General features: G+C 45.1%; 1 protein-coding gene across 4 annotated transcripts; it reads right to left on the reverse strand.

Annotated features, from left to right (window-relative positions):
- Positions 1-28: 28 nt before the first annotated feature.
- Npr2 (natriuretic peptide receptor 2) lies at positions 29-18,601 on the reverse strand. Of its 4 annotated transcripts, none has more exons than XM_058578060.1 (22): positions 17,192-18,600; positions 16,156-16,361; positions 9,499-9,612; positions 9,058-9,193; positions 8,728-8,822; positions 8,381-8,513; positions 8,066-8,150; positions 7,452-7,581; positions 7,215-7,289; positions 6,930-7,007; positions 6,610-6,714; positions 6,400-6,471; positions 4,340-4,499; positions 4,028-4,183; positions 3,780-3,948; positions 3,503-3,649; positions 2,918-3,041; positions 2,653-2,721; positions 1,031-1,205; positions 860-958; positions 498-589; positions 29-368 (listed from the first exon to the last, which is right to left on the reverse strand). In XM_058578060.1, the coding sequence occupies exons 1-22, from the start codon at positions 17,856-17,858 to the stop codon at positions 303-305; spliced, it is 3,153 nt and encodes a 1,050-aa protein (XP_058434043.1). In that variant the 5' UTR covers positions 17,859-18,600; the 3' UTR covers positions 29-302. The 4 variants fall into 4 exon arrangements, with proteins under 4 accessions (XP_058434043.1, XP_046313221.1, XP_058434044.1 ...); XM_046457265.2 differs by having other exon boundaries at positions 7,452-7,572; positions 17,192-18,599; XM_058578061.1 differs by lacking the exon at positions 7,215-7,289 and having other exon boundaries at positions 17,192-18,601.
- Between the last annotated feature and the right edge of the window lie 5,821 nt (positions 18,602-24,422).

Here is a 24,422-nt window from a genome sequence, read left to right on the forward strand (position 1 = left end):
TACCTACCCCAGACTATGACACCATGACTACTACTTCTTGTTATTTTATATTTGGCCAAAATATTCTGGTTTAGATATATATATTTACAGGAGGTAGGGAAGAAGGGGACCAAACCAGAGAAGGACAGATATATGTACAAAACTGAGCTGCAGAGGGCTATGACTTCCATATAAGGTGGGGTTTTTGTGCACATTTTCCATCTCATGTGACAACGTCTGTTTCTGGTATATGGAGAGATGGTGGCTACTGCTCATCCAGGTGCCAGAAGCAGGAGATTGTCTAGCTTGGGAAGATGTAGGGTTTACAGCAGTCCAGGAGGTCCTTTCCGCTCTCCTATGAGCCAATAAGTTCGCATCTTTCCTTTTCCCTGGAAGCAGAGGGAGTAAACATGGTTCAGACTCTTCTGTTAGTCCTTGATCTCCCTCTCTTCACCCCCAGCCACATAATCACTTTCATTCTCCCTTTCCATGACCCCCTCCCCATGGCCTGCCATCACCTTCATCTCCACATCACCCCGAAGCTCTAGCTGGAAACATCCTAGCTCATCCAGGGCATCCTTGGTGGTAGAGGAGACATGGATCTTCAGGGCTGGGGTAGCATGGGGTATGATAGGAAAAAAAAAAGTCAAAGAAAAAGGAAATAGAAGAATTGACAGTGCTGAAGAGCACCTTACCCAACCAACCACCCCCCAGGAGGCTCCCAGTCCTCCCAGCACACACATTCACTAGAACCAAAATGTGCACAAGGATGGGCCACTTAGGAGTTGTGGTCTCTTGTATTGAAGATTTGGAGGAGCTCTGAAAAGAAGAGAGCAAGACAGAGTGAGGCTGAGGCTGGGGTTGAAGGCTAATGTCTCACCTTGACCATTAGACTCCATTCGGGAAGCAGTATTCACTGTATCTCCAAAAAGACAATAGCGGGGCATCTTCAGGCCAACAACCCCAGCACAGACTGGCCCTATGAAAAGAAACAGGTTGGAGAGAGCCTGGGAAACATGGCATCTAGGGTTGGAGTGAGAGTTAGTCTTACCAGTATGAACCCCTATGCGTAGCCTCAGCTGGTCATGGGGTCGGTGGCGGATACGGAAGGAAGAAACTGCATCTAGTAACGCTAGGGCCATCCGGGCAATTTCTGGTGCATGGCGTTGACCATTTCGGCCTGGGAGGCCAGACACCACCATGTAGGCATCCCCAATCGTCTCCACCTGATTTAGAGGGGGATTAAAACATCACTTCTCTCTGTATCAGTAGGAATGAGAAAAAGTACCTGTAGACAAGCTAGACAGTATCAGGCATCATCCTGACCTCCTGGGAGGCCAAAATTTCAACTAAAAAATAAAAGCTGTAGTCCTGAGAATCTGGGAAGAAGGGCAGTCAAGAAACCCTGGCAAATACTCAGTAAGCATTTGCTGAATGACTAGACACCCTTTCCACAACAGGACATGGACAGACAGGCCCTGTTGCCAGGAAATGGAAAGCAAGAAAATGAGCTAACCTGAAGAGCACAAAGACTGGCAAGAAGGTAAAGCAGACCAATGACATGAGCCAGACCACCCAAATTGCCAGACAGTGAGAAAGCAGGCACTTGATTTTAGTAATTGTACCAAAGTTATACAAGAGAATGCTCTTATTTTTAGGAAATGTGCTGTGAAATTTTTAGGATATACACACTAAGAATTTAGGGATAAACTGGTCCTCTATCTGAAACTTACTCTTGGTTTAGAAAATAATTATATAAATAGATTTTTTAATAAAATAGAGGAAAATAGAAACAATTGATAGAATAACTGATGTATCTGATGGGAGTTCTTTGTTACAGAAACTATAGATCAGTAAACCCAAAGGGAAGGGGCAGGAATGGATATTTATTATCTACCATGCACTACACAGTGCTAGGCACTTCCCATACAATCTCTTATTCCTTTTTTTTTTTTTTTCCTTGATACTGGAGACTGAACCCAGGACCCAAGGTTCTCTACCACTAAGCTATATCCTAGTCCTTTTATTTTATTATTTTTATTTTGAGACAGGGTCTCACTAAGTTGCCCAGGCTGGCCTTGAACTTGTGATCCTTCTGCCTCAACCTCCCAAACAGTCAGAATTACAAGTGTGCACTGCTGCACTCAGTCTATTATTCCCATCTTAAAACCACCAAGGATCAGGGAGGTGCTGTTACTTACCTAAGACCACAAAGCTAGCTATAAAGCCAATATTTAAATACAGCTCATTTGCACTCCCAAGGACAATAAAGCTAACTCTCTGCCAAGTCGGTGACTTCAACAAAAAGCCTTACAACATTATTCATACTTGCCCCTCACCCCACTGAATCAATTTGTACCCATATCCTGTAGGGATTGTTCCATGTCTGGAGGAGAAAAAGAGAAGATGGGTAGGCAATATTTATATACTCAGAGAGATAGAGACTAAAGTCTGTGATGGTTCTGATTAAAGAAGCTTAAGAGTTCACAAGTTATTAGACCTGAATGTACAATTAGAATCCTGGAGCCACATCCATGTACGAAGTGCACTTCAGCATTGCACTCTAGAGACCCTAGAGTGAAAACTGACCATGGAGTGGGTAATCTATGTGGGGAGGTTCCAGGAGCCTGGACCTTAAAGGGGTCTCAGTAGGAAGGCAACCCCAACTCTCACCTTGTAGACATCAAAGTTGTCAATTATGGCATCAAAACAGGTATACAGATCATTAAGAAGTGTCACCACCTAAATTAAAATAATTTAAAAAGTGTCACCACCTAAGAAGATAGAAGAGGCCCTGAAGCTCATGCCCAACTTTCTAAGCATTCTCAAGCTACAAACTCTTAACAAAATATGGGAACTCCAGAATGAACTAGTCTTCCCTATTAGTGAAGCTCCCAGGTCCCTATCCTACACACTACCTCTCACACATGGCTCTTACCTGCATAGGGGTGCTCTCAGCTGACAATGCTGTGAAGCCAACGATATCACTGAAGTAGATGGTAACACTGTCAAAGGCCTCAGCCTGTACAGTCTCTCCCCGTTTTAACTGCTCTGCCACTGAACTAGAGAACAAGGGTGTAGTGTGAGCGAAATTCCAAGAAAGATGTGGGAGAGGGAAAGAGGAAAGCAATATGTGGCTGCAGCAGACAGAGCTAAGTTGTAATGGGAAAGCTGGGGTTGGTGAAGGAAAAGGAAAGTGGTTGAGAAGACATTGTCTAGCACATAGTAAGGTGCATAAGTGGTGGGGACACAGTGTTTCAATTTGGGATTATTTTACATATACTTGCTGAAGCAGAGGCAAGGTAGAACGGTGTCCTAAGGAGGAAGGATGAGAAACCCCAGAAAGAGCCCAGCTCATTTGGAGACAGAATGAAAGCAATTAGTCTATAGCCAGGAGGGCTCACTATGGCAAGATATAACAAAACAGGTTTGGAGGCTTGGGAAGTGGGCTTTCAGGAGACTGAGGCAGAATTCAACAGCTGAATCCGAAAGGAAAATTCAGGAAGGGGGACAAAGTTCTCACTGGGGCAGAATTTGGTAGAGCAGAGCTTCAGCCTTGCGTTTTTCCTCGAGATAAGCCTGTGTGCGTTCCTCCACCAGTTTCTCCAGGTTATTGGCATACTGTTCCATGCGTAGCAAGAGGTTGTCCAATATACTGGTGCCACCTTCCCTGCAGGGAGGCCAGGATATGTCACCTGCTCCAAGATTCTCAAGACTCCCCAGACTTTCTATCCAACCCACCAGCCCCACTTCTTCCATGAAGACCTGATAAGGCTTCTATCCCTTTAGTGTCTTCTCACTTGTTAAAGCGGCGAATGAAACCCTTGATCTGTCCAAAGTCCGGTCGCTCAGCTGAATCCTGGGCCCAACATCTCTCCATCAGCAAAACTAGCTCTTCATTCAGTTGGGTTCTGTCAATGCTTGGCCGGAAATATGGCCGCTGACTATTTCTTACCTTCTGGACAATCTCTGAGGGTGATAAAAGGTTTGGATGAAGAACAGAGTCCCCCAAGGAAGAAAAGACTATGGATAGCAGATCAACTCTCACCTTTGGGGCTGAGGTCTAGGCCCTCCAAGTAGAATGGACCACTGCGAAGTGCTATCTCCTGCAGGATGATCCCGAAGCTGTAGACATCAGCCTTTTGCATGCCTGTGGTTGGCAAGGAGTTCCCACTGAGCAGTTCTGGGGCAGTCCACAGCTTCTCTGAAAAGAGGAAACAAGCTAGCCAGGTCCCCCAAATAGGGTACCCCCACCCACTCATTTATTACTGTAACTTGTCTCCCTCTCCCACCCTCCCTAAGTGGAACTGATCAAGGCCAGAGGAGCAGTGTAAAAAGTGCATTATGGGGCAGGCCTCACTGGCATAGAGGGCGTGGCTATCATCAGGTTCAGCAGTTGATCGGAAGCTGGCCAAGCCATAGTCTGTGATTTTGAGCACAAAACGACTATCCACCACACAGTTGGAGGACTTGAGACTTCCATGAGATGAAATAATGCTGTTGTGGAGAAAAGCCATGCCCTGCAGGATAGGATACAGATCAAGTATCTGGATCATAACTGACTTTAACTATACCCTTTCCAACAGATGGGCACTAGGTTAGCTACCTAAAGATCTTGGGACCATAAAAACAATAAGCTGATTTTGGAAGGCATCCCTTAAATAGTTTCTATACAAGGAAGCAGGAAGAATAGGAGAGTCATTCCTTCCTGGTAATATGAATATATATAGGTACCCAGCAACATAAAAAATGCTTAAGAGCAGGAATAAGAGGAGCTACCACTTACTATCCTGGAAAGGCAGTCAATTTTCTGAATAGTGAAAGGAAAAGAATTATGAAGGAGAACTCCAAGAATAATATGCACTCATGGTGGCCTCTAATGCCTAATTAGGCTACTAATAGGAAGACACACTTGAGACCCTGTTACAAGAGTAGCTAGATGCACCAAAGACTAACCAGTTGTAAACTTTAGCACATAACCATGTATATATAGACATGTGGGTCAGGATGGAGGATGAATATGCTCTACTAGAGGGGATGCTGGACCAGCAGAAAGTGGAGAAAGTAGTAAATTAGAAAAACTTGGAAAATGGACAAAAGTAGAAGACAACTGTCAGGCCAATGCAGAAGCCTGAGGCTGCTGGCTCCACAGGCCCAGAGATGAGAGAAACTTTGCTTCCAAAAACTAAAAGATCTTAAAAGGACAGGGCTGTGCTTCCCCAAAACAAAACTCTGGGAGCCACCCCAGTCAGTGCCAGTAGGACTGTGAGGCACTATGGTACATGCCTATAATCCCAGCAACTTGAGAGACAAGCAGGAAAATCACAAATTAGAGGCCAGCCTGGGCAACTTAGTGAAAACTTGTCTCAAAATAAAAAGATTAAAAAGGACTGAGGATGCATCTTTCAGATACAGTATCTCTGGGTTCAATCCTCAGTAACATACACACACAAAGGATATAAGTTCTATATGCTATCATAAAATACCTCTGCTAAATGTTTAGCTCTGGACTTGGAACAACTCAAAACTAGTCCCTGTGAACTCTTCCTTTCCATTCTTTTTTCTAGCCACAAAACTTCAAGAATTTCCCAATTTCTGAATTTACTTGTGTGGAAACTGCAAGGATATTTTCCAAAACCACTTTTCCATCAAATCATTGTTCTCTCAAAAGAGTCATGTTTTCTTATATGTATCAACTTTACCTAATATTTTTCTCTCTCATTTGATGGCAAACTTTCTCACACACACACACACAAATTTTAAACTACTTCATGAGATTTTAGCAGAAAACCAAAGCCGGCTTCAGGTACAATGCAGTGTGAGCCACTAGACTTTCTTTTCAACACCTGTCTAACCCATGCAGGATTCAATTTTATGCCGCCACAATTCCTTGGCCTCTGGGTATTTCAAAATAGCTGAAACCTAGTATACTGGAAGAATAATAAAGTACAATCTTCCTTGGTTTCTCTTAGTCTAAACAGTAAATGTTCTTTTTAAAATTTTGGTTTCTGAACAAAAAAAAAAAAAAAATAGGTGTGCCAAATATTGGTCAGAGAGTAAAATGATGAGAGTAAAAACAGGAGGTAAATGCACTTGGATATTTCACTTATCTTTTCCCTGTGTAGGGATTTTAATATGATCTTTTGGCTATTAAAAAGATACTGGAGAAACATCTGAGATATCTAGGGCAGAAAGACAAAAATTCTCTCCAAGTATAGGACTCCTTGTGGCCTATAAATCTCACTCCCCCAAATATAAACCCCAGAATCTTTGTTTATCCACTATCACCCAATGACAGGAATAAGGGGAGATGGAGAGAACAGGACTTTCAGAGGACTAGGAAGAGAGAGATCATAGCAAAGACTGAATGATGGAGGTATTTAAAAGAGGATAAGCTCTTAAGGAGTGGGAGAGACTCACCTTAACAAGGTCATTAATAAGTGAATAACGAAACATCCAGTCCAAGTTGATGCTGTCATTTTCTAGAATATCCTGGTAAGTGACATGGAATAGATTTATAATGTGTCTGTCCCAGTCCCAGTGGCTATCATTTGGCACAAAGTCAATGTAACTTTGGGGAATCCCCCCACCCACACACACACACCGTTATCCCCTACACCCATCCTTCACCTGTAGACTCCCACGAGGACAGTACTCAGTGACAATACAAATGTTGGGAGGGTCTATGCATGCTCCAATGAAGCGAGTAAGATGGTTGAACTGGACGTCTCTCATCTAGAAAAAATGGGAAGGAGAATTGAAAGAGCTAAAAATCAGATATAGAAACCTCCCACTATAAGAGGACCTTTCTCTTAGTTATACCTACAACTTAAAATCAACTATAAATAAACCCCTTGTCCTCCTAGGCAATGTTAGTATTCCATAGTCTCCCCCTATCCTTTCCCCCTCCCTTTTTATCCCTCACCCTCAACCCATTCAGCATTACATACATGTTTGAGTTCAAACAGAACCTGCCGCGTCAGCTCAATGCGCTTCTTATTCACGTGTTTAATGGCGACAACATTTCCCTGATAGTGAGGGTGGAAAGTGAAAAGGAAAGTAAGTATCAGAAGGAGTTTCTTGGTGCTAGGAAATATTGAAGAACCGTGAGAGCATCCAGGAGACCAGCTGGGTTTAGAAGGGGTTATGAGGGGAAGAGGTTAAGGGGCAGAGGTGGCAGATGGGATGAGACAGGATGAAATGGTGGGGACCAGAACAAGCAGATGACTGTTCACCTTGAAGTGACCGGTGTTGGCAAAGATCTGGTATTTCCCATGGGCTGTCATGAGCGAGCCGTAACTGGATCCCCGCTGGGGCCAAGGGCAACATGGAGGCGGAAGGATGAAAGGAACATTAGATGATGGTGGTAGTGCAGGAGCTATCATTACAGGCCAATGTGCTGGGAAAGGTCCAGGGTGGAAAGGACAGGAACTCAGAGGGAGGCAGCAGGAACAACAGAGACAAGGACTCACCAGTGACAGTGTGAGGCGACTGCCTGCACCTTTATGATAACGCTCTGAGTTGCCAAACTGCAGTTCTTCCCAGCGAATGCGCCACAGCATGCTAGCCAGCTCCTTCTCCAGCATTAGTTTTCTGTAAGGACTGTACACTCAGTTGACTGGCAAGCCCGATCCTGTGCCCCCCAAGCCAACAGTAGGGTTGCAGGGGCTTCCCTGCAGCTCCTAAAGCTACAGTTGTTACACTGGGGACACAGAACAGGACTAGAAAATAAGTACATATTCTCTACAAGTCTGGCACATGCCTATATGTACTCACAAACTTAGAGGTTGGAGATGCAAGTTCTTTCTTAAAATGGTATCATCCATAGAAAAGTCATCTTTGACCTTAACCCCACTCAAAATCACTACTTAGTAACCCAGGCTAGAACCAAAAGTAGAACAAACACCTAGGCTGAAAGACAACCAAAGAGAAAGGTAAAAGAGGAAGATGTCACTAAGTCTGAGACAATCACCAGATTAGGTGATCTGCTGCCCCTAACTCACATTACAGGAACCCCTGGCCTCAGCCAGAGACCCTGTGGCAATGGGGAGGTAAGAAACAGGTCGGTGGAAAGCCCAGAACTCACCGGAAAATTAGGAAGCTGGAAACACCAAACATGATGAAGGTGATTCCTGTGCCCAGAGCCACAATTGCCAGAGTAGAAAGTGGAGCTGAAGGGGAGAGAGAGACCCTGAGAAAGACTGGGTGGGAGGCTGTAAGAATGGGGAAGGGAGAGGCACAGGTACAAGGAGTAGACAGATTTCCTGAGGGAGAGGTAAGGAGGTAGGGCAACGGATATAGAGATAAAATTAGAGCTAAGAGCAGGGAGTCAGCAAGGGTGGAAGTAAAGAATGGAAAGTAAAGGGAGGAAGAATTGCTCCCAGTCCCTGCACACACCCACTTTTATCACAGGATGGGTCGTCCAAGTCAAAGGCACAGGGGGGATTGTCCAAGGGGGGGGCCCCCTTCACCCAGGGAATAGGCCGTCCTGTCCACCAAATCTGCTTCTCAGCTCCTGAGTAGTGGGCTGCAGGCTGTGAGGAAGCAGAACACTGGGCCCACAGGCCTGCTCCCGCCAGCCTCCTCCCCCAGACCCCAGCTATTTTGCTGCTTCTCTCCCAGCCAGGGTACAGCTCTGGCAGCAAAAATAAGTCCCTGCCCCTAGGACCTTTGATTCTGCCCCCAACAAACACTTGAAAGCTGGATTTTACAGGACTGTACTCTCTTCCTTGCCTCCTCCCCCATCACCTGAAAGTCCCCAGAATCCAAGTCTCCCATGGCCCACAGAACAAAATCAGTCTCCCGGTCATTGTTCTTGTCCATAACAACCAGTCCAGTGACACCTAGGATAAAAAAGAGTACCTCTCACTTTGAGATCTACCCTAGGCCCCTATCCTGTCCCCCAACTCTGCCCTGCTGCTGCAGAGTCTGAGCCTGCCCCTGTTCTTGAAGTGTGTCTACCTCAGCCAAGATCCCAAACCCTACTGACTCCCTGTGGAGCCTGATGTGTTTCTTCTGCCCACTCCACTCCTGAGCCTGCTATCAACCCTCAGGCCTCCATCTGCCCCTTTTTATTACCGTGATATCTTCGTCCCTGCATCTTCTCCACAATTCGAAGTCCATCTTTTCGGGTGCCTCCTTCCTGTATTGTCTCGTTCAGGACTTCAGCATAGAGCAGGATCCCATCATAGAAGCAGCCAGCAATGAGGTTCATCTGGGGGTGGCAACTTCAGCAGTGCTCTCCAAGTGTCCTGCAAGGGCCCTTTCCCAGCCACCTTTCCCAGCCCTGGAATATCCTTCTACCTCTTCTCCCTTCTGGTTTACTTTCTTCCCTCCTCTCATTCCTAAAGTACCATCCCTACCTAACTGGTCCCTACAGCAAAAAGAAATATCTTGGATAGACGTAGATAGCCCCCAAGTGCGGCTTGCTCCATGGCCAAGACTTGATGCTGAGTTAAGGAGGGAGCCCTTTCTCCCAGTCTGCCTGACTCTCAAGGAGAGAGAGATCTATCTACTTACCAGGGATGGAGCCAGCTCCACACCGAAATCTTCCCGGGCTCTGATAAGCAGCCGATTCTGGAATTCCTGATATTCAGGATTTGGGGGTTCTCGATATGTAATCACTAATACAGTCTACCAGCAGCACACAGGAAACAGTATACAGGATTCAAAGTGAGCATGAGGGGAAGAGAGAAGCAGAATAGGGAAACTTGGTAAAATACACGATATTAAATATACACAGGAGAGTGCAAAGGCTAAAAAGGGCACGAAACTATGTGGAGGTGAGATATGGGTGAGGGGAGTGGCACCCCTCCATGAAAGGCAGACAAGGATGGGAAAGTAAGACTGGGAAGCAACAGAAGAGGCTAACTCCATTCCCAAACCAAGCCCATCATCTTCCTGAACTCCCTACCACCACCAGGCCTCCCAGGCTGGGCTACCACAGCTCTCACAGAAGCCCTCCATCCCATCTTTTCCAAGTACCAATATCTATCAAGGACAACACTCATCAACAGCTCCTCTCCAAAGTGTTAATTACTGTTTAATGTTATTGGTTCGAAGTTGACATTTTCATGTGGGTCACTTGCACACAGTGCCTCCACACAGTGAATTAAAGAGATTTCAACCCCTATGGCAACTGTGGGAAATACTTCGAGACAGAAATTCTACCTGTGAAAAGTTGTGAGTTCAGTCATTCCACGTGTATGGAACACCTACCATAAGCAGCATTGTCCTGCTTACTAAATAAATAGCAGACGAATCACAGGGACAAACTCACAAGTCACATGCCCACACACATTGCATAGATAAGCAAATGATATGTGAAGCCTTGCCCACACTGGCACATGACTCAAAGGTGTCTTTTCATGCTCACCTGCCAGGCTCCCTTTAACCCATGAAGTGCATGCCTGGCTCTCTAAACTTCACGTTTCCCCTTCTTTAGCTGCTGGACCTCTCAGATTCAGGTCATACTGTCACTGAGACTGGCCTCTGCTCAGACAGGAAATAGGTCTTATAACTTCAAGGGAAGACTTCAATTCAATATACTTTATGAACCTAGCTTTGTGAAATGATAGATTAAAATCTAGTCATTAAAAGTTTTGTTCAGGGGCTAGGGTTGTGGCTCAGTAGTAGAGCACTTGTCTCACATGTGTGAGGCCCTGGGTTCGATCCTCAGCACCATATAAAAAATAAATAAAGGTATTGTGTCCATCTACAACTAAAAATATTAAAAAAAAAAAAAAGTTTTGTTCATTTTGGGGATGAGGTTGTAGTCCAGTGGTTAAGCACTTGTCTAGCACATGTGAGGCCCTGGGTTCAATCCTCAGTGCTGCATAAAAATAAATAAATAAAATAAGGTATTGTGGGCTGGGGTTGTAGCTCAGAGGTAGAGCGTTTGCCTAGTATGCGTGAGGCACTGGGTTCAATCCTCAGCACCACATAAAAATAAAATAAAGATGATATTGTGTCCACCTATAACTTAAAAAATAAATGTTTAAAAAATTTTAAAAAAAGGTATTGTGTCCATCTACAATTAATTTTTTTTTAAGTTCTATTCATTCTTGTAGAAAGTACATGTGGATCACAGAGGTACTAGATACATCACATATGATCTACAATCCATAAATTCATTCCAGGTAGGAAATAATGAAGTCAATTTCTTGCTTTCTTTCTTTACCACTGAGCTATATCCCCAGCCCTTTTCATTTTTTTCATTTTTGAGACAAGATCTCACTAAGTTGTTTGGGGACTGGCTAAATTACTGAGGCTGGCCTTGAACTTGCAATCCTGCCTCAGCCTCCTATGTCACTTTGATTATATAAGGCACACACCACCATTCCTGACTGAAGCCAACTTCTAATATGCATTCACTATATTAAATTGGAGTTTGCTTCAAGATGTAATTATTCTTTAAAAACAACAATATTAAAAAGCCAAACCAGAAAGAAAAAAAAAACAGAGAAGAGTCAAGTTTCTTGCTTGCTTGCTTGCTTTCATAAAAAAAGGAAGCAATAAAAAAGGAATTTTGAAGAAAGAATGAAAGAAGGAAAAAAGATGTAATTATTTTTGCTAAAGAAGTTAGATGCTCTAATATTCTCCCACTCAGGCATAATAATAATAATAATAATAATAATAATAATAATGTGGCGGGGGAATGGGGTTCATTCATTAACAACTGTTCCAAGAATAAAAGAACAATAAAGAGGTAGGACATTATTGATAAATAGTATTAAAAAAAAGAAGGAAAAGACCAGGTTTACATAATTTATATTTCAATAAAGGCCATGAGAGGTTTTTAACACTTTTTTTTTAACACTTAGTAATTCTCTAGGTTGGTTTGTTTGCTAGGCTAGCAATAATTGAAATTTTTGGTCTCAGCATGCCTTTATAGTCTTAAAAATTATGATCCCAGGGATGGGGTTGTGGCTTAGCGGTAGAGCGCTCACCTAGCACGTGCAAGGCCCTGAGTTCGATCCTCTGCACCACATAAGAATAAAAAAATAAAATAACAGTATTGTGTCCAACTACAAATAAAAAATAAATAGTTTTTAAAACTATTTTTTAAAAACAGGCTGGGGCTGGGGCTCAGTGATAGCGCACTTGCCTGGCACGTGTGCGGCACTGGGTTCAATTCTCAGCACCACGTGTAAGTAAATAAACGTCTATCAATAACTAAAAATATATAATAAAAAATTAAAAAATATGATCCCAAAGAACTTCATATGGGTTTTATCTATCAGTATTTTCCATATTAGAAATTAAAACTGATAGATTTTGAAGATATAAGAATGCAGAAGCATGCCTTCCATGGCTGTCAGAAACATGATGTCATCACAAGTTGGAAAACTCCACTGTATAACCAGACTGCGAGTGACAAAGGCAAATAACATCTTAGTATTATTTTTTAAATAGTTTTAACCTCATGGTTCCCCTAAAAGGATTTCAGGACCCCCCAGGATCCCAAAGACCACACTTTGAAAACGACTGTTAGACTGTTTTGCTGTGGTCACTAACTAGCTTCTAAAAAAAAACAACTCCAAACAGTTTCTGTGCTTGCTCAGGGGCTAGAGAGAAGGTGAAGGTAGGTAAATGAGTCCCATTTCACAGTGGACCCCAGGTGGAAAAAAACAAGCAAAGATGGCCAAACATGGGTTCAGTGGTGAGTGGTAGCCAGGAGTGCACATTGCACCTAGGAAATGTGCATGGCCAGAGGTGCCTGCCTCCGCCTGTGCCACCCACTCTGCGACCTGCTCTGGCCACAGCAGGAGGTTCTGTCAACAGTAGCCTGAGGAGACATCAAATGGTCTCCAAGAAGATGGTCTGCTTTAACTGTTGATTTAGTGCTTTCCTCCATTCTTGCTTGCAGGTATTCCCCATCTGTAAACCAGTCTCAGGCTGGTCAAACCATTCTCTGCTTGGGTTTCTTTTTTTTATTATTTTTTGGTTGTAAATGAATGTAATACCTTTATTTTATTTATTTATTTTTATGTGATGCTGAGGATTCAACCCAGTGCCTCACACGTGCTAGGCAAGCGCTCTACCACTGAGCTACACCCCAGCCCCTCTGCCTGGGTATCTAACCCTGTCATCCCCACTTGTCCAGCCTGGGCCTCTGGATCCTCAGACCCTACTCATTTGCTTATTTAGTTTTACTCATCTACTTTTCTTCCCTCTCCTGGTTGATCACCTTGGTTTATAGTACCAAGCTCTACTCCTTTCTGAACCAATTCTTTAGTCTCATCCCTGCCCCGAAACACACACTTTAATTCAATTCAACAAATATGTATTAAATGCCCATTACATATTAGACATGTGGAATGCAAATATGAGTGTGATCTCTGACCATGAACTGCTATGACTAAATGGGAGAAAAAAAATCATATCAACATATTTAATCTCAGAGCCCTCTCCCCCAGTGGCTGGTATCCAGTCTGTGCTGGCACTTTGTCTTAAGTATAATACCATCCTGAAAAGGCTTCAGACACTTACACCAGGGCCACCTTGCCTCACCTATCATCTTTTTCCAGGCCAGCCTGGACTAGGACTCCAGTAGGCCAGTGACTCTGGAAGAAGGGCTCTGTTTTTTCATCCTTGGCTGGAGCTGGCCACCCAACTTCCCTGTTCTCTGTTCTGTGTAAGCACTGGGAAAGAATTGAAAGAAGCTTTGCCAGAGGGAACCTCACCACCCCTCAACCCATCCTACCCTATACCACACCTTGGATTTCCCCTGAGCATATTCTTTGGTTTTGTTTTGGTTTGATTTGGTTAACAGAGGGTCTTGCTAAGTTGCCAGAGCTGGCCTCGAACTCATGATTCCTCCTGCCTCAGCCTACCAAGAACCTGGGATTACAGGAGCACATCACTATACCCTGATTTCCCTCAGCGTATTCTTCACCACCTACTTCCCTTCTCTTTCTGTTGTAGCAAAATATTTCTCTATTTTCCTATTTCAATAAGACCTGAATTGAGGGGAGAACAGAGGATTGATTGATATAATTGATTGTTAGTTGATTAGGTCCCTATTCTAAGTGCTGGGAACTCTTAGCTGGCAGAAATTCTCATACAAGAAAGAGGTGTTTTTTTTCCCACAAAAAGAACACAGCTCATCTGGGAGAGTAACAGAATTTCCTTGACCACAATCCCCTCATTGTTCTCTTCTCGTACCATCTATTATCTTCCTTTTTCTTTCTTATCCACTCACCTCCCCACCTGGCAACACTAATCACAATATGTTCCTATATTTGCTTATATTTGTGTCTGTCTCTCCTATTAAATGTAAACTCCAAAAAGACCAAAAATATATCTATTATGTTCTCTACCAAATACCAGTACAATCACTGGGGCATAAAAGATGCTCAGTAATACTAGTAAAATGAGTCAGTCTTCAAACAAATCACAGAAAAATTTCTATGATAGAGTTAAGCAAAGGGTAGGAAACCTGAAGATTTAAAGATTGTTTCCTAGAAAGGAAAAAAAATGGTCTGAGTCTTAAAAAATATGGAAGCATTATCCAGACACAAAAGGTGAGAAGGCTGTTTTAGGAAAAAAATTATAGCATAAATAAAACCTGTCTGTCATTGCCATGTTCAAGTGTGACAGTCACAGACTCCTACTCAGGCATGCAAACAGATATGTCATTCACAGTCAGACACTCGTCAGTCACAACCAAATATATAATCACAGCCACATAAAACCTTACTCACTGGAGAAGAATGGCCACCCAGGTCCAGCCCTTATACATGTCTACTTAGAACCAAAGAATCTCAGGGTTGAAAAGGACCTCAAGGTATCCCATAAACCACCTCAAATTCTTTTGGGGAAAAACAAGGGATATGGATAAATAAATATGAAACACTTATATAAATGATTCAGAGAAAAAATTAGTGAGGGAACCAGGGAAAGATTTATGGGTCTGAGGATTCATGGGTATGTTTCTTTTTAATATTTATTTTTTAGTTTTAGGTGGACACAATGTCTTTATTTTACATTTATGTGGTTCTAAGGATCGAACCCAGTGCCTCATGTGTACTAGGCAAGCGCTCTACCACTGAGCCACAACCCCGGCCCCCCTACTCCCACCACCACCACCCCCCACCCCCGCATGGTTTTGCAAGGAAGGGATTTGGGATGACGGAAAGAGCACAGCTACTCAGCTGGAGTTCTGGGCCTGAGAACAAGGGAGGTGAGTAGAAACAGTGGGTTAAGAACATACTATATATGTTCTGATGTCATGATGAGCAGTCAGGATTTTATTCTGAGGTAACAAGTCATTAAAAGTTTGGAGCTGAGGAGGGAAATGAACTGTCACGTGAACCTTCTCTACAAATTCTTAAATTCCTTTCTTTCCATTCCTACTATCATCATCCTTGTTCAATCACCTCATTCCTTTCTAACCTAGTAGTTGGTCTCACTGCCTGGTCTCCTTCTCATCTAATGCAACCTGAATTCTGTCACTAAATTTAACTTCACAAACAAATGTCAAAGACCCAAAATTCAAGCCCTACTGCTTAAAGTTTAGAGCCCTGTTTAATCTGATTATACTTTTGCAACTTTATTTCCTATTTCTGCTTTAAGTAAGCCCTTCTTTCTTGCTGACAAGAAGAATACTCCAGTATTTTCTAGGTCCCCTAAACATACCCATGCCTATCTTTCTTTTTGCCCAGGCAGCCTGGATCCCCTTTTCCACTCTGGGAACATGGCATCTATCATTAAAATCACAATGAAGTCTCACTTCCATTATAAAAAGCCTTCCCTAAACCCTGCCCACATTGAACCACTGAAGCTCTCATTGTCTGTTTCAGGCACATACTCATACCCTTTTTTGAATTTTTTTCTAACAGTTTACAATTATGCATTGCCTCTCCAGAAAGAGTGGAAGGCCTCCTGGGGGTTTGGCTCAGATCTTTTTCTGAACTTTCCCCCCCACACACAGTGTAGCCTACTACTGGCACTTAGAAAAATCAGTGTTCTGGGATCTTTGACAGACACAACAAAAGTCACAAAGCTGGGGAAGGAGGAAAGACAGATACTAGACTTTGAAAGCCTGTTCCTTTCACTTCTGTAGCTCAGAACTTGTGCTCTGCTTCTGGAGTTTCTGTGAGGTCGTGTGAGAAACAGATAATCCCCATCCAAGTACCTCTTCCCCTCCTCCTTCAGATAGGGCTCAAATGATACCTGAAAGGCCTGTCTGAGGGCCTGGGCCTGTTCCTGGGTGCGATTGTCCTGCCAGGGCCGACCTGTAGAGCGTGTGGGGCCCGCACGGAGACTCTCCCCAAAGACATCCACGTAAAAGAAGACATAGTCTCCATTGGTCAGGTTCTCTCTCTGGGCCTGAAGCAGGATCTCATGCAACATCTCCAGAGGGCCGCAGATATACACAACTGGGAGCAGGCATATGACAGAGGAGCACCCTGAGAAAGCATTCAGTCCCCCACATGATCCCCTCTCTCAATCATCTGCAAGTCCCTCTTTAGCAAGAGAGTGCCCTACCTATCGACCACCCAGCAGATGTTCCCCATCTTCCCCCATGAAACCCATGTCATAAGTGCCCTGAGGCCATATGGACCATCTGGCAGAAGTCAGAGCCTGACTCCAGACCCTAGAAAAAAGGAGTGATCACTCAACCCAGACCTTTCCCCAGAGCCTTGCCTGCTGCTCCTCTTCCCTGCCTTTCCCTAGGCTTGAAGATGCTGGCTGCTCAGAATTTCTCAAAGTGAGATTTATCTGCCTTTCCCAACCATATCTGCTGAGCCCTGAACCCATTTAAGGAGTTCTCTCTATTTGTACACCACCAAAGGGTCCCAGAGCCCCAGTCTGGTGGGGAAAGAGGGGGTGTGCATTCTGTGTTCACAAAGAGGCACAGGCTGCAGAGTGGTCATCAACACATCCAGTACTTTAGGGCCCCCACATTGCTTCCCCAAACTCAACATCCCCCAGGCCCACATTCTACCAAGACAAGCTTCACTTTTTTGTGCTCCTATTGTTTACATTTGCCTATGATGACCATGAACCCCTCTGCCTATGACAACTAGGAATCTCTCTTCTAACTCCGGAGCCCTCTCCCAGGTGCTCTGTCCACAATCATTTCTCCTTTCCAACCATCACACATAGCTTCTCCATGCCTAGTTCCATCTTCAGCTACCCAGTGCTGAGCTTCACAAACACAGTGACCCTCCTCCCCCGACCCTAAAACAGCCCGGGCCACACTCACTGCGCCCGTTGGCCCGGATGAAGTGGGTGGCCTGCTCAGGGCCCCCTGGCTCCCGGGCATACACCTGGTGCTGCACACTGAGGTTGCTGCCCAGCAGGGCCTCAAAGACGCCCTCGATGGTGAAGTAGTGAGGCCGGTCATCTGTGCGGGCATCCAGATACAGCAAGGCTGCACGGGCAGTCCAATTGAAGTGCCCGTGTAGTGTCAGTACGAACTCACCCAGTTTGGGAGCAGAGGGGCCAGTGCGAACCAGGGTACGATAATGCTCATTCTTAGCCGCAAAACCAGAGGCCACTGCACCAGCAGTCAGCAGGGGAAGGCGCCAGTGTGAGGCAAAGCGAGCCACAGAGGCAGCGGGGTACACACAACCAGGGCCCAACAGAAGGTCAGGGTCATGGTACAGCTTAAGGTCCACAGCGCTCAGAGGTGCCAGGTACTCAGAGCAGGCGCCATCTAGTTCAGAGCTGACAAATCGCAGGTCCACGGGCAGTGCCCGGCCCAGGGCCTCCACAGCTAGTGCAACAGCAGGACCCACCCGTGGCCAGGCCCAAGCATAGCTCAGGTTGTGTTCTGGCAGCACCACCGCTAGCGTCAGATTCCGAGCCCCAGGAGGACGCACCCCACCTGCCAGGGCTGCCACCACCAGCAGCAATGATGGCAGTGCCATGGGGATAAAGCAGCAGCCCCACCGCCCCCAGAACCTGGGGCCACTCTGGCCTACCGGGCAGGCACAAGCGCCACCCAGCCTGGCGCCTGGGAAAGAGGGCCAGGAAGAGAAACAGGGACAAGCTAAGTCGGTCTGGATACACAAATTGCTGGGGACCGGGAGAGAAGATGGGAGAAAGCCTTGGGGTGGGGAAGGAGTGGGCTACCAGCCTAGGGGAAGGACCTAAGACTAAGGGTAGGGTGGCAGGAGGAGAGAGGGACCAAGGGGGCCTGTGACCGGGATGGGGACAGTGAGGGTGAAGTGGCCTGACGAATCCAAAGCCGAGAAAGAGAAGGGGATCTGAGCTTGGGATGGGGTGGGGGGTGGGGGGAAGGGGGTACAAAGAAACGGCCTGGGGGCACCTCACAGTTTAAGGGGCTGGGAGGGCAGGGAGCTGCGAAAAACAGGACCAAGGGGCTAAGGTGGGAGGGCGCCCGCGCCGCGGAAGGACTGGGACATGGGCAGGCGGGCAGCGAAGCGAGGCCTGGGCCGGAGGGGAGGGAAAGGCACGGGTAAATCTCCCTGTGAAGGCTTCTCCAGAAGCTCCAGCTTGGACTAACGGGCCCGGACGCTGGTCCCATCCGGAGCTGCGGCGGCCCCGCCCGTGTCCCCGCTCCTCTCCGCTCCGCTTTTCCTGGGCCCCGGCGGCCGGCGCTGCCCGGCGCTTCCTCCCGCCCCCCGCCTGGGCCCCCGCGCGCGCCGCTCGTCCAGGTCAGCTCGCCTCGGCCCGGCGCGTCTCCGCTCGCTGCGCCGGCAGCGGCGGCCGAGTGTGACTCCCCGGGCAGGCCGCCTGCCCCCGCCCCGCCGCCCCTCCCCCGCCCGGCCCCACCCTCCGGCGCCTGCTGTCTCCCCCCACCCCCCACCCGGCGCCCAGGGACCTCCCAGTTCTCCAACCCACCCAGTGAGCGCTTGGGGGCTCCGCACCAGCGCCTCTCAGGCCGGCGAGGTTCCCGGGCGTCCCCATGCTCCAAGGGCCTCCCGCAAGCCCCTGGTCCACCCTGCCGCTCTCTTTCCATCTCACGGGCGACCCCATGGCCGTCTTGCCCCTCCTCTCTTACCTTGCTCTTCTTAAGGTGCTTTCTCTTTAACTCCCTGAGTCCCTCGCTCGCTACAATCTGCAGGAAGCAGTCAAGAATCCCCAAACTTATGGTATCCTCTCCAGTCCCCTTTGTAGAAAACCATACCACCTTCCTAAAGACAGAGACCTGTCATTCCTTCAGTAGGAAGACAAGCCTGCTCCCAGGAAGACAGGTCCCTCAGGCACCAAGGGGCTCTCACCTTCCGTTCTTCATGAGACCTTATGAAGCCCATGAGTCTCCTTCTTGGGGACTCAACCCTCCACTCACCCTCTTCCTGACACCACGGTCCCTATTGTGCCCTCCACATGTCCTCAGAGGTCAGCCATAGCCCACCAGCTTCCACTAGCCATCTGCTCTGAGGCCTCTTCTTTCTTTTGTCTCCCGGTACAGCAGAGGCTAGCACCTGATGGATGCTTATAGAATGACTAAGCCAGCTGGCCCCAGCAAAGAAGTCCATTGTACTCCTCCTTCTCCTGCCCCGCCCCCCTCAAGCTTCCAACCTAGAAAGTTCACCCAAGTACCCACATCTGGAGTGCTGATCCCATCCTGGGGAACAGCTTGTGAGAGATGACATCATGGTTGCAGGGGGAACTGCTATGGGACCTTGGGGAGTTTTCTCAAACTGTCACAAAGGAAATGCACATAAGCCCATTCTTTTCCCTGCTGAGAGCCACCGTTTCTCTTCTGCTTCAAGCCACTTCAGAAATCACAGTGCCAAGAAGCTAAGAGCTCCTGAGCAGAGGGAGGGGTGGGAGTGTAAACTGAGGAGGGGCAGTTTCTCTGAGATGAAGGCGACACCTAGTGGTTTGGGGAAGGATATTAAGGACAATGCCATTTTATTCTTTGATATTATATTTATTTATTGAACTCTGGAAACAGTGCACAATCTGTAGGGGTGAATATAAAGAAAGCAGAATGATATAACCTTTTCCTTTGAGGAACATACTGTTGGAATCTCTAGGGCGCAGAGATCAAAGGCAAGCCCCCAATGACAATGTCTGCTGCCTCAAACCCAGGAGAAAAGGAAGCCATAGAACAGCACATACAAAGTGTGAGAAAATAGACTCTACTGGCCTAAGAAGCACCCAGCTAGGGTCCCAGCATCCTTTCTGTAGGGTCATTATGGTTTCCTACAATCCACAGGTATCACCTGTAATGTCTTCTGGACAGAGTCAACCCAAACACTGATTCATATTTCTGGATTGGTTCTGATCCATAACCAAACTGCAGAGCATCAAATGGGCTAGCTGTTAGAAGTTGTTGTAGTTTCTAAGCTGCCATATTCTTTAGCAGAAAGAAATCCTAATCCCAGCCACACTCAAGACTTTAGCAGACTTCTGGAACCACCATGGGATTCAGGCTCATATTAATCTTCTCCATGGTAGGTTGTCCCTGATGCCCCAAACTGACAGCAGTGAACAGTTTTATAAGTGACCTGATTTCACAACTAAATCTGGATCCTTGGGTTTACTCTACACCAGACTGTGCCTCCCATCCCCACAGGATTCCAGAGAAACAAAACATCATCCAGTCTTGTCTCCACTTGATCAGTTAGACTTACAGAAAAAGACTTTAACTATATGCAGTTGCCCTCATCACACAGGTGTGAGAGAATAAAACAGACAGGTCCAAGAGAACCTACCAACAGAGGGCAGAGAATAGCCATGAAAAGTAAGATCAAATAAGTCATGAAAGGTACATTTTACATGACACATTTCATTAAGGAAAAGGAGGCAGCAGTGTGAAAAGAGAAGATCAGTAAAGTGTAGAGAAGGCAAGGAAAGATATTATAATTCTGTATTACTGTATTTCTCTCCCTTGCCCCAGCGAGGCAGAGAGGGAATCCTGAAAGCAGGTCAAACCATTGTGGTTCCTGCACCACTATCCTCCACTTCCTGCTCCCTTCCAGAACCACATAGCACACAGATCTTGAGTCCACTTCACCTTCCCAACACCCTCAAAAAGCTGCTATGATTGTAAAGGCACCAAGGGTTTTTACTCTGAATTCATACACCTCTTTCTTTGGAGGAGCTAAAAAAGTTTTTAAGGGCTTGGGGGTGCAATGCAAGCTTAGCATGTGCAAGACCCTAGATTCAATCCCCAGCACCACCAAAAAAGAAAGAAGATTTTAAATTCAAAATATTTTCAGTTTCCACCTTACCTGTCTACATATGTGTAATAAAAGATGAACGGGAGCCAGAAACATTGGCTTTATTGAAAACACACTCCAGATGAATGGTTTTCCGGTGGAAAATGCATCATAGACTGTCAATGACTCTTTCAAAAGGAATTTAATAATTGTCAGGAGGAGAAACAATATACACATATATTCTTGATGATTCAACCTCCAGGTGAATGGTATTTTGCCTGTCTATTTATCCAGGCTGGACCAACATCTCTGTGAGTGTTCCAATGACTTTTCTTCCCAAGTTCATAGACTGCTTCCCTGTGTTCCCACTGTCACCCTTCACCATCATTACCAACCCCAGTATTTATTTGCCACCTCTGAGGAACATCAGATAGTATAAAATCTCTAATGTAATATTCTCTGTTATAAGCTCTGCTCTACTCCACTTAAAATTCCACTTTCTTCACAAAATCTTTCCCTGAGAAGTGTCGAGAGGGAAGTGCCAATGGGTTCCCTCACCTTTTAAGTCCTGACAAATTTTCAAATAACTCACCAGAAAAAGGTAAACAGGGTACCTACAGCTTCCAGAGAATGGAAAAGTATCCATCACTATTTTTTAAAATATATATGTATTTTTAGTTGTTGATAGACCTTTAGTTATTTATATGTGCTGCTAAGAATCGAACCCAGTGCCTCACACATGCCAGGCAAGTGTACCACTGAGCACCAGCCCCAGCCCCCATCCATCACTATTTTAACCTTCTATTTTGCTTGGAATTTTCTAGAGAAGATGAAAACTGGGGAGAGGGAAAGAAATCTGAAGCAAAATTTTGACAAAACAAAACTATTTCTGCGTGTGCTGTAATATGAAAAATAGAGTAGTTATGCAACTGCAACGAGGGACTGATTGGCAGGTAAACTGAAAGCAGGAAGAAGAGGTAAGAGTTACTAGAGAAATCTAATCATGAAATAGTGCCTAATGTAGGCTGATGGGATGGAAATAGAGGAAGAAACAAAACTCAAATAACTTAAAGGAAGAAATGAGCCTTGGTGATAGATCACATCTGCAAGATGAAGAGCAATGAATCAAAGATTACTTTAAGGCAGGGGTCCCAAAGGTAGAGGACAGGGACAAGATCCTCAGGAACTAGGCAAATGGAGAGGGCACTGGGTGGGAACTGGCAATCCCAGAAGCCCCTGCTCCATCTAAAGTAGATGCTGCCACTCTGGGATGGAGCCCAGAGTTGCCAGTTTTGATAATTTTTCCTTTGGACCATTTCAAGTCTCTGGATATCCAGTTTGCCCCCTCCTAGCCTCCACAATGTGTTCAGATGCCAAAGTGACCTTTTCAAGCAAAAACCTAATTATGTCACTTTCCTGCTTAAAATCCTTAAATGGTTCCCCATGGAAGCTGTGTTTTTCACACTTATTTTTAGCAGCAAAGCCCTTCCTTCAAATAAAAAGTTTAAATGTAAAACAGAATTTAGGAGGAGGGGGAGGAATAAATGACAATGACTAAAAAGAAAAAATGCCCTTCTGGAAGAAAAAAATGCTTCTGCTCCAGATGAAGCAGTAGGAATGGTCCTGAGATCCCTTTCTCTTTCCCCCTTCTTGGAGAGCCTCTGAGGCACCTTCAAGAAACCTCTGGGCAGTGGCCATCAAACAGGGGTAGCCCAAAAAGGTTTTCCAAGGGATATATATACAGAACTGGTTCCAGATCCTCAACTTTCATACGTACCCTTTCCTAAAACTGATCTGCCTGAGTATGACCTATGCTGACATCAGTCCTTGTCCCACTTTACAAAAGAAAGACATATCCTTCACCCATGCCAAGTCTTATTGTGACTCATTGTCCTAGGGTGTAAGAACTTCCAAAGTACCCAGCAAAAGGATATTTAAACGAAAGCATTGGCCTAGAGAAAATTTTAAAGATTAACCAAGATGCCTTAAACTATGTGTTTTCTGGCCTTTCCCCATTGTATTCATATTCTTTGAAGGGTAAAGCCTGGCATTAGAAATGGGGTGTTATATGATTCCAAGCCCCATCAAATAAATAAAATAAAATAGAAATGGGGTGTTTTAGCCAATGTTATAATTCTCTATAACCAGTACAGCCAAAGGAAAATATGTTAGTGACACATTTTTAAATATACACTAATTATTCAGAATAATAGTTTTCATTGTGGCATATTTATACATGCACTTAACATACTTTGATCATTTCCATCCCCTCAACCCCTCTTCTTCCCTCTCTCCTTCCCCTCTAATATTCTCCCTTCTGATTTCACATCCTCTTTTTTCCCCTAGATTTCACATTTGAGGGAGAACATGATACTTGTCTTTCTGAGTCTGACTTACTTTGCTTAACATAATGATCTCCAGTTCTATCCATTTTCCTGCAAATGACATGATTTCATTCTTCTTTATGACTAAATAATGTTCCATTAATATATACCACATTTTCTTTATCCATTCATCTTTTGATGTGTATCTAGACTGATTCCATAACTTAAATATTGAGAATAACCATGCAATAAACATGGTGGGCAGGCATCTCTGTAGCATTTTTTTATATATTTATTTTTTACTTGGAAGTGGACATTATATCTTTATTTCATTTTTATGGAGTGCTAAGGATGGAACCCAGTGCCTCATGGGTGCTAGGGGAGTGCTCTACCACTGAGCCACAACCCCAGCCCCAAATGTTCTGACTTTAATTCCTTCAAGTATATACAGAGGAGTGGTATAGCTGGATCACGTGGTAATCCTATTTTTAATTTTTTGAGGAAACCTCCATGCTGATTTCCATAGTGTCTACTAGTTTACATTCCCACCAACAGAATATAAGGGTTCCTTTTTTTCTGTGTCCTTACCAGCACTTATTTTGCTTTCCTGATGACAGCCATTCTAACTGGGGTGAAACTGAATCTCAATGTAGTTTTGATTTGCATTTTCCTGATAGCTAAAGTCATTGAGCATTTTTCATACAATTACCAGTTACTTGTACTTCTTTTGAGAAGTGTCTGTTCAATTCGTGTGCCCATTTATTAATTGGGTTATTTGGGGTTTTGGTATTAAGGTTTTTCAGTACTTTATTCTGGATATTAATTCTCTGTCAGAAGAGTAGCTGGCAGAGTTTCTCCCTTTCTGCAGGCTCTGTCTTCACCCCGTTGATTGTATCCTTTGCTGTGCAAAAAGCTTTTTACTTTGATGCAATCCATTTGTCAATTTTTGCTATTATTTCCTGAGCTACTGGAATCCTATTCAGGAAGTCATTGCCCCGTGCCTGTATCTTGAAATGTTTCCCCTACATTTTCT

This window comes from Marmota monax, unplaced genomic scaffold (assembly GCF_021218885.2).
Source record: "Marmota monax isolate L192 unplaced genomic scaffold, Marmota_monax_Labrador192_F-V1.1 WCK01_AAM20220418_F8-fsc00069, whole genome shotgun sequence".
NCBI classification, from domain to species: Eukaryota; Metazoa; Chordata; class Mammalia; order Rodentia; family Sciuridae; genus Marmota; species Marmota monax.

What these genes read in the sequence shown, in the direction of transcription:
- Npr2 (XM_058578060.1), bottom strand. Translation starts at nt 17,858, where the DNA reads ATGGCACTGCCATCATTGCTGCTGGTGGTGGCAGCCCTGGCAGGTGGG. An exon ending in CCCTCAGACAGGCCTTTCAG is followed by an intron (nt 9,613 to 16,155) that starts GTATCATTTGAG and finishes TGCTGCTGGTAG; the next exon opens with ACTGTATTAGTGATTACATA. An exon ending in CTGAGAGCACCCCTATGCAG is followed by an intron (nt 2,722 to 2,917) that starts GTAAGAGCCATG and finishes ATTTTAATTTAG; the next exon opens with GTGGTGACACTTCTTAATGA.